The sequence below is a fragment of the Salvelinus namaycush genome, chromosome 1, assembly GCF_016432855.1.
Source record: "Salvelinus namaycush isolate Seneca chromosome 1, SaNama_1.0, whole genome shotgun sequence".
Classification (NCBI taxonomy): Eukaryota; Metazoa; Chordata; class Actinopteri; order Salmoniformes; family Salmonidae; genus Salvelinus; species Salvelinus namaycush.
The window spans coordinates 37,330,950-37,340,861 of record NC_052307.1 but is presented as its reverse complement, the minus strand read 5'-3'; the positions used below and the strand labels follow the sequence as shown (position 1 = coordinate 37,340,861).

Here is a 9,912-nt window from a genome sequence, read left to right as displayed (position 1 = left end):
AGCAGTTGCCATACCAGGCAGTGATGCAACCAGTCAGGATGCTCTCGATGATGTACGTGTGAGAGAAAATGACATTATATCCTATCAACAATACATTTTCACAAGCAGTAAACCTCATCCATCTGTGATGCCTTTGATTCATGGTTTAGTATAGTTTGAGTCTGTGTGCTGTAATCATACTGTATTGCACACACTATACTACATTTCCCGTAATGGACTAATATTACGCATGCTGACTCGTCTATACGTGATGACGCAATTTCTGTCTTGTTGGAACTGCAAGGTGATTTCATCAGGAAGAGAGTAGTCATACTTGAGAGTGTACTCTACGAGACCTTACAGACAGTAACGGCGAATAGACAACGAAAATAGCTTCACTCGAATGCTATTCTAACTTGTCAGGCAGTATACTGAGAAAGGTAAGTATATTTGAGACATGATAAATTAATGCTATTTATTTTATTAATAAACGAACACATACAACGACCACGCCCTCAGCAATATTTGCACCATTAATCTGTCGTGCTGGCACATTACTAACGTTATAACGTTAGCTGCTGTCAGTTTAAACATGTGTAAAGCCGTGGTGTGCAGTTTATGACCATCGATTCCTTATATTTTATGGAAATGTTACGTTCAGTTATTTGTCAAATTTGGTAGGTCATGGAACATGCATTGGCTGGTCAATTATGCAGCATATGTTGCTTTGGCAAGCAAACAGTAGCTAACTAACTAGCCTACCTACTAACCCTTGTGTCTGCACTGTCAGTACATCATGTTTCTATGCTAACAATGCTCTTTCTTGTCGGTAACGATAGCAAGATAAACTAGGCCGGCAACAATGTATCTGGCTAACGTTACCTAGCTAGCTTGCTAACTAACCATCGGCCTACTGAGCACAAACTGGTTTACATTCATTTGTGAGCTAGATTTTTCGCAGCAGAGGTTCATATCAAATGTGAGTACTTCATCCAGATTTGAAGTGCAATATTATCGCGAACATTTTATGCCGCGTTCGTGTACTAGTCAGAATTAGGAAACTAGGAAATCTCTGACATGCTTACTGGTTGTATTTATTCGCCTGCCGCGTTCAACGAATCAGCAAGTCGGACCTTTCCGAGTTTCTTAGTTTCGACTTGCATATGAACGCGGCAGTAGACTGGCTTGTTTTGTTGCTTTGTGACAAAGGGGGAAGTGGGCGGGGCGATGTATAAGAACGAGGTCATTGATGGGAGCGCGCAGCTGTATACTGGGTGGGGGCTGCCGAACACTAGTTACTGGTGTCAACTCTCACTTTAGTCTCTCTCCAGAATTTCTCATGTCCAGAATTTACATGTCAGAGAATTTAAAATTAAAGATACAGTTATTGGGTAGGATATTCCAATATATTTGCCTTTTATTTGAACAAGAATGAGTTCAGTCACAATTCTCTTATCACACATCATTGAACTGGACCTGCCCACAAACCAAAGTCTTATGTTTCCTGATTATAATGGTGACATTGCTGATTCTGTTTTCCCAGATGTCAGTCACTGAGGATCTTCCTGATATGGATGGAGTGGATCTTCTGGGGATCCTGTGCCAGTATGGAGAGACTGGAGCCAATGATCCCTTCTTCACAGATGGGAATGGGCTAGAAAACTGGCTCGCCGAGCAAGATGTATGTCTCCCACTTAGGAATAAAACTGTTTTATGTTTGCTAAACAATAGGCTAATAGGGTTTAGTAATTGTCAGGGAACAAACCATTAATTTAATGGTATGTAGTAAAGCAGAATAATTTATTTTATCGTTTTACATCAATGTGATAAACTTCCTTATAGTGCTGAGCGATTAACTGAAATATCAGTTATTTTTAGATTTTTTTTAACAACTAATTGTACCGACGTTGGTTCAATATTTTTTATTATATTTTGTTTTCGTTTGGTGAGCTCGATGTGCTGTTCCTGTAGAGATAATTCAGATGAAGCCTGAACTGTGCGATGTAGTAGGGAGTTGTCGTTTCCAACAGGCCAATATTCTACATAGTTTAGTGCAGAAAGCTTGGTAATTAACTACAATAACCATAATCCATTGCGCGCCCGCTTAAACTTGTCCGGTCTGAACGGAGCAGACACGGAGACTGAGAGAACGTGCGATCGACAGGGATAGAACGTAGTTGTTTCACGAGCCTGAAAATACATTATCTAAGTAATTGACAGTTGGGTAACTAACTAACTGACAAAATCACTATTTTAGTAGATCAAAGTAAATATGACTTCTGAAGTCATATTTACTTTGATCTACTAAAATAGTGATTTTGTCAGACAGCATAGGCAGCAGCTCTATAGAGATGAGATAATGACTTGGAATTAAATAATAGTAATAAATAAAAAAATATTTTATTAATGTAAAGTAATTTTACTAAATGATGGTTTCATATGTGCTAAGCAGTAATGGGCAACCACTACCATCATTGGACTTTTATTAATTATTTTATAAAGTGTTACAGCATTCAACCCACATAATGCAAAGTGCATTTAATATCTAAAAAAAATTATCAAAATCGAAAACCCTGATTATCTTTTTATAATCGACCGAAACCAAACCGGCTTCAAAAAGCACTAATTGCTCAGCACTACTTCCTTACTTTAAAGCAGAATAACTCTTTTTCACATTTTCTTTTTGTGGAATAAACAGTCATATTGAATGGACACCAACATCCTGCTGTGTTTGTTGTAGATGCTGACAGGCATGGACACTGAGGACTTCCTGTCCAGCCTGCTGGAGGGAGAAGACAACATGGCCGCCTCGTGTGCTTCACACTCTCCACTGGGCAGCGACAGCGGCATCTCTGAAGACAGCAGCACTGGGGGCGTAGTTGGCCAGAACTTCCTGGCCTGCCCCAGCCCCCAGGGGAGTGACAGTGATACCGCACCCAGCCCAGAGTGCTCCCAGCCCAGCCCGGGCTACTCCGACAGTCCCCTGATGGCCCTGGAGCTCCAGGCTGAGAGCCCTGAAGCCCTGGCTGTGCAAACAGACCACAGCTACTCTCTACTTCAGGGAGGAGACATGAATGCTCTACAGAGTGTGAGGGCTGAGAAGCCTGACATGGATGTCTTTATTGATCTGGGTAAATGTTGATCTAGACCTTTATACTTGTCTAACAGGTTCATAGCTTTGGGTGGTATGAATAGTTGAATGACATCAAATTGGCTCTTGACAATTCAACTAATTGGATAGTTTGTTGGTAGTTTGAGCATCTACAGACTAACTTTGCAAATGAAGAGGTTCCCAGGTGTGACCATACATAACACACCCACTAGCCCAGCTGGTCATGAATCGTGAATAATGTAGCACACCAGCCAATCAACTATTGTAATGGGGAATTTCCAGGTGAAACAAAAGGAGAGCAGTCGTTGATAAAAATCTATCCGAAATCAATCTGGTTTATTACAAGTTGCAACAGGCAGGGAGACACATCCAGAACAGAAGCAGAGAAAATGTCTAGCTGGCCTCTTGGAGACATGCCATTTTTAATTGTAATCAGACGGTACCAAGTGGTCTGTAAGCGCCAGCTGAGAGCCTTGTAGGAAGTCAAAATCGAATGCGGTAATGTTGTCAGCTGCTACAGAATCACAGTTTCACAGAATACAATAATAATCAGTGTCCTCGGTCCTTGTACCTCCAGTCTGGTGTTTATCACTCAACAGAACCTTACTTGAACAGAACACTGGAAATCATGTGTATTACAGAAAGCGAAAACTTAAATATGTTAAGTATTGTGTTAATCACTCTTAACTGAATATGAACTTTATTAATCTTAAATATTCCCATTGAAACTATAAAGATCAGTTAGATTAGCACCACCTAATTCCAGCTATCTCTTCCATGTTTTGGGGATTAAGTCTAGCAGATTTGAGTCCAGTCACTAGACTCGTGTCCTTGGGCTAGAAGATTTCAAAAGAATATCCTAGTAAGGTTTGAGAACTTTACTGTTCATGTGAACAGAAAAAAATGAATTTGTTGTGTTTTTGTGCTCTCCTGTTCATCAGACGACCTGGACAGTGAGGGGATGGAAGTGGAACAGATCTATTCCAGTGAAGAACTTCCCTGTTCTCTCGCCATAGAGGACTCTACACAGAACAACAAAGCTGATCTGGTGAGTTTCACATAATCAAATTAGTATTATAGACGAGGAAACAAGATGATCAAGTCTTGGAAGATGTAATCCGGGAAGGCTATTTTTGTTTTGTTGACGAAGAGGAGGTGAGGAGCGTCGCCCAATGTGGTACAACAACAAAATGGCAGTACATATCCTGTTGTATCGCATGTCTGTTGTTTGCAGTAACTTCTTTGATGTATTATCGCAAATGGAAGTGGCAGTTTCACCATTGTTAAACTTATTGCCAACTCATTGTTTTAGTAAGAATGGCATTGATTGTACATTATTTGAGTACATCAGGGTTCCCCAACTGGCTGGCTGAATTTGGCCTGCGGGTGGTTTTATTTGCCCCCCCCTCCCCCAATATGAACAATTATTTAAAACTGTAACAACACCAGGAAATTGTATCAAAGTTATTTTAATTTTGGAAATCTGTTTCCAAGTATTCCCGCGCATAATAGAGAGATTGTATACAAATGTAAGCAAGGTTTGAAATGTTTTAGTCAAATGTCTGTTTGGCCTTGTGGTCAATTTGCAGTCTCAATCAATCAAATGTATTTATAAAGCCTTTTTTACATCGGCAGATGTCAGAAAGTGCTTATCCAGAAACCCAGCCTAAAACCCCAAACATCTAGCAAGCAATGCAGATGTAGAAAGAACAGTGGCTAAGAAAAACTCCCTAGAAAGGCAGGAACCTAGGAAGAAATCTAGAGGAACCAGGCACTGAGGGGTGGACGGTCCTCTTCTGTCAAATAATAAGATGTGAGAACATTTTGTTCATGTACTCCAGGGATCATAACTAGTAGCCGCGGGCCGATTATGTTCTTGAGCAGCTGGTCAGGGAGCCAGAACATAATTACAAATAATTTGCTGAATCTACTAGTTAATGATCCCTGGAGTACATTAACAAAATGTTCTCACACATTATCTTATTATTTGACCCTGCTGGTCATCTATGAACATTTGAACAACACTCTGGCATTAATGGCCATGTACTCTTATAAATCGGCATCCGGCACAGCCAGAAGAGGACTGTCCAGCCCTCAGTGCCTGGTTCCTCTAGATTTCTTCCTAGGTTCCTGCCTTTCTAGGGAGTTTTTCTTAGCCACTGTTCTTTCTACATCTGCATTGCTTGCGTGATGTTTGATGATCTCACAAGACATCATCTTTGTCGCAAAGTGGTGTACATGTGGCCTTGAGCAGATCTTCAGCACATCTCATTAAACATTTTTTTTTTTCTTCCCTTTAGTTCCAGTTCAAGGAGATTGTTCTGACTGATGAGGAAAGGAGACTTCTCGCTAAGGAAGGAGCAACCATACCGTCCTGCATGCCTCTTACTAAGGTCATTTTCTCCATTGATTTATTACAAATACTTGTTGACGCGCTGGAGACCAACCTAGAAACCATTGTAAACATTGATCTAATTGGCATTCAGGGAGCACCCCTTAAAAATGACAGCCAGGGAGGTGTGACACAATCTACCCAATTTGTTGCTACTTTAGAGTGTTGAGCTTGCTAATATGAAGGGATAATCTATCAGAGGAGGCTGGTGGGAGGAGCCATAGGAGGATGGGCTCATTGTAATGGCTGGAATGGAATAAATGGAATGGTATCAAACATATGGAAACACGTTTGACTCTATTCCATTACAATGAGCCCATTCTCACCAGCCTCCTCTAATCTATGTTTCATATTTGGCCAGTGAACAGAAAATGTCTATTAAATAATAGAAATCTCTCCTGCACGCACGTTTGACTACAGCGTAATTTTTTTTTGACTTTTTTTCAAAATGAGAAAAAATAAAATGCAGAATCCCTTCCAATCAAACCAAATTAGAAACCATCCCAGATAGCTTGTTTGGCTCCAGCAGTGTGACGGCAGACTGCTCCTCAGCACTGTGCACTATCCGCTCAATCATGTCAAGCATGTGATGGGTAGCCATTCCTCCTCTCTCTCTTTGTCGCAGGCGGAGGAGAGGACCCTGAAGAGGGTGAGGAGGAAGATCCGCAACAAGCAGTCAGCCCAGGAGAGTAGGAAGAAGAAGAAGGTGTACGTGGACGGCCTGGAGAACAGGTGAGAGAACGAATGGCGGGATCTCTGAAAATGAATTGAAAGCCAGCACACACCGTACTAATAAAGTATTAGTCATTGTATGATTGATTTCACCATTTCACTTCACCAATGTTGAGCCTGTTATGTCTTCATTGGGTCAAAATGTGTTTGTGTGTGTCTGTGTGTGTGTAAAGTAGAGTTTGATTGACTGAGTTATTGCTGATTGGTGCCTAGGGTTTCCATCTGCACTGCTCACAACCAGGAGCTGCAGAAGAAGGTCCAACAACTGCAGAAACAAAACATGTAAGACACCACTGCTGTTATCATGATTATGGAATGCCTGTTGTTATGATAAGCATCAGCGAATGAACGTTTATAGACTAATATTGAGAAAATGTCCAATGGGTATCATTATTCTCCCCCTGTCTAGGTCTCTGATAGAGCAGCTAAGGAAATTGCAGTCCATGATGAAGATGTCGACCATGAAGACAACCACCACCAGCACCTGTGTCATGGTAAGAGGACTAACACAGAGTAGATCTTAACACTCACACCGCCACATATCCTTTGTTTGGGATGCTGGGAATTAAAACTAGTAGTAAAACTAGTACTGAAGGACTCCCACGTACAAGTTTACGTCTGCAGATGTATTTGGTTGACATTTTGGTTGTCAACCTTTTTCAAATTGAAGTTCAACTTTAACATGGTGGGTGCTATATCCTGTTCTTTCAGGTTGCCACCTCAGCCTGTGTTGACATTTTTATAGCTTCAACTGTTTGGGACATTATAGCCCAACCCTGATTGAGGCTTGCTTGTGGTTTCATATGGTGCTCAAGGAGTGCCTGCCTGTACTCGTGTATTTTATGTAAGTGTTCTATTGAGGCCAAAGCAACTTGGAGTACCCATTATTTTGTCCCACTGCCAAACAATGGCATGTTGGAAACATAAACCAACAAGTGCTTCGGTTAACAAAAGACGAGAGTGCTGCTTGGGTCCGTAAAGATGAGAATTATATTTCTTATAGAAAAACAAATGGAAGATAACGTTTTTTTACACAGTAAAATACATTTTTGCATTCATCTTTGTAGACCGATGTACCTCATCTACTGGGTTTGTAAATCTGGGTCGCACACACCACATTTTTAACAGCTATCTTACGTTTTTTCACCTTCTCTTCTCAGGTGTTCCTGCTGTCTTTCTGCCTCATCATCTTCCCCTCTGTCAACCCGTTTGGCCGCAGCCCTGGACAGAAGGAGATATACACCCCCTCTTCCGGTAAGTCAGGAGAGAAGTGTGGTCTGAAATGCTAAAGCTATGTCTAAACTATGAATAACATGTTATTCTGTTGAAAATAACATTCATTTAGAGTATAAAGAATAGCTATGTATACAACAATAAACGACATCTAAAATTGTTCACAAATATTTCCTGTCTCTTCCTCTTCCAAGGTGCTGTATGAAACATTGTGTAAGAATTCAGAATACGTTAACAAGCCTTTTCCCTCTGAACTGTAGTTGTGTCCAGGACCTTGCGCTCCGTGGCTGTTGATGACACCCCAGACCCCTTGCCCCTGGCTTACTCTGAGCCTGTGGAGGAAACTGACAGCGCTGAGCTGCCCCCTCTCAGCCTCCTGCTAGAGGCCATGGTAGAGAACCCCAAGGCAATGTTCACTGGAGGCCAGAACCACACACCAGACTACCAGAAGGTGGAGCAGTCGGAAACAGAGAGCGGAGTCAACAGCAACTCGTCTGCCGACTTCCCCAAACCAGGTCAAAACGAGCTGGGGCCGGGGGCCGGGCCCGGGGGCCTGCAGGAGGGATCCAGAGATCCAGTGGGAACGCCTGTGGCCTACGAGGTTCCAGGGACCAAGGAAAACTGGATCGACAGGAAGCCAACGTCCATCATTATACAGCAACACCGCTCGGATGAGATGTAGACAGAAGAGCCCGATTTGAATCAACTAACAGAGGGAGGAAGGGGGCTAGGATGAAGGGGACTAATCAAAGGTTTCAGTTGTTATTGATAATGTTGATTGAAACTTGGTGGAAAAGGGTAGTAGATGTTTTGTTATCACAGTATTCCCCCTCTATCTGTTCCTCCTTCTCCTGGTGATACTACTTTTCCTCTTTGAGCACATTGTTCTGATGTTCCGTTCCAGTGGTAGAATGGACTACTGAGGTTTCCATTGTTATGCGTTATCCTCTCATCAAGGGGGGGGTGAAGTACACTATGAAAGGGAATAGTCATCTGTTGAAATCGCATGACTGCTGAAGACTTTAAAACACAAATTCTCTCTTGAAAAAACAAAACGATTAATTCTTGCCATCTGTGTTTTTGTGTCTCGAACAGGTCTTGTTGCTAAGTACTTTGCTAGCGAATGACCAATTCCTTCCATAGCGCATGTCTAGTGGTCTGCTAGTTTACTTTGCACATTCAGCATCCATAGTGTAAATGTATACTCATGATGCTAGATTAGTGGTTGATCTGTCTGTATACTCTGCTTTAGACATTGCAGGACATTTGGCCATTTTGGATTTTGTGGACATCTTTTGGTATTTTCCTTGTAACAAGGGTTTTCATGCTCTCTTTTGTGTTTTCTTTGTTTTGCTTTTAGCTTGTTGACAAATTTAAATGACTGAAAATGGGAGTGCTCTGGAATTAGTCCCCATTTTCCAGTGCCAGTGACGGAACTGTGACTAGTTTTGACCTTTTTAGGTAGGAGCTGTGTGAGTCCTGCATCCAGTGGTTCACTCTCTGGACCTACAGTATATGTTTACCCCTTTGTAAACCTCTGGACATCATTTTAAGTGTATGTCATATGGAGAAGTGACATTTTTTTTTAAATATATTAGCTATGTTAATTCAGTGTTGCAGTATAACTATACTCAAGTGTAATGACCTGTCAGTTCATTCAGTGAGGCATTTTTGTTGTCTTTTTTTTTCAGTTCAGTGAATTATGAAATCTAAATGGTATTGGAACTCTTTGTTATTTTTGATATGTCAAAGGAGAGATTAGATGTAGTTTAATCATGTTGAAAAGAAGCACTGATATGCCATAGTCCGAAATTGGAATGTATATAGGCTGGAATGATTGTAATGTTCGTTTTTAACAATTAATGTATGACATTCAACGTCACTATTAAAAGTCCCTTTTTAAAAAATAAAAAAATGAATGATTGTCGTGTTTGGTGCTACTGACCATGGTGCTGAAACAATGCTTACACGTGTGCTGTTTCTTTGTGCAGAAATTGGTGTTACCACAGTCTGTTAGATCTAGCTATATGTTTTATTTTCTGGGGATTCTCCCAAGGTCTAGTTCAGACATTGGCAACCCTGTTCCTGAAGTGTCGCACTTAGGCCAGTGATTGACTAAATACATCACACCTGGTCTTCCAAGTCGATTAAATCAAAAACATGAAATGCCTACCCTTGGTCTAGTTGTGTAAACCATGTTTTGCTCCAGTTTAGTTGGCTATCTTCAATACAAAATGCTAATGGAAATGGTTTCTTCGTTGGAAAACAATTACCTGAGGTATGAGGTTATTTCCGTCTCATGAGAGGTTTGTTAAAATATTGGCTACATTATTGGGTCATCATGGAAATGTTATGAAAGTCATGGCCACTAGAAGCTGAGCAAGATGCTCATTTGGTATCATCTATCAAAATGGCCTGAAGTAGAGGCTTCTCAGCCCACCCAGTCAGCAGAAGCGCAAGCCTG

General features: G+C 41.3%; 1 protein-coding gene across 1 annotated transcript; it reads left to right on the top strand.

Annotated features, from left to right (window-relative positions):
• Positions 1–281: 281 nt before the first annotated feature.
• On the top strand, positions 282–9,371 carry creb3l3l (cAMP responsive element binding protein 3-like 3 like). The gene is made up of 10 exons (XM_038987561.1): positions 282–419; positions 1,523–1,660; positions 2,720–3,110; positions 4,033–4,139; positions 5,392–5,484; positions 6,109–6,215; positions 6,429–6,497; positions 6,625–6,709; positions 7,376–7,469; positions 7,709–9,371. Exons 2-10 carry the CDS (start codon positions 1,523–1,525, stop codon positions 8,128–8,130), a joined length of 1,506 nt encoding a protein of 501 aa, XP_038843489.1. The 5' UTR covers positions 282–419; the 3' UTR covers positions 8,131–9,371.
• Positions 9,372–9,912: the final 541 nt, after the last annotated feature.

Excerpts from the sequence above, each read along its gene's own strand:
- creb3l3l (XM_038987561.1), top strand. The coding sequence starts at position 1,523 with ATGTCAGTCACTGAGGATCTTCCTGATATGGATGGAGTGGATCTTCTG. Across the intron at positions 1,661-2,719 it reads ACTGGCTCGCCGAGCAAGAT|ATGCTGACAGGCATGGACAC; the intron begins GTATGTCTCCCA and ends TGTTTGTTGTAG. Across the intron at positions 6,710-7,375 it reads CCACCAGCACCTGTGTCATG|GTGTTCCTGCTGTCTTTCTG; the intron begins GTAAGAGGACTA and ends TTCTCTTCTCAG.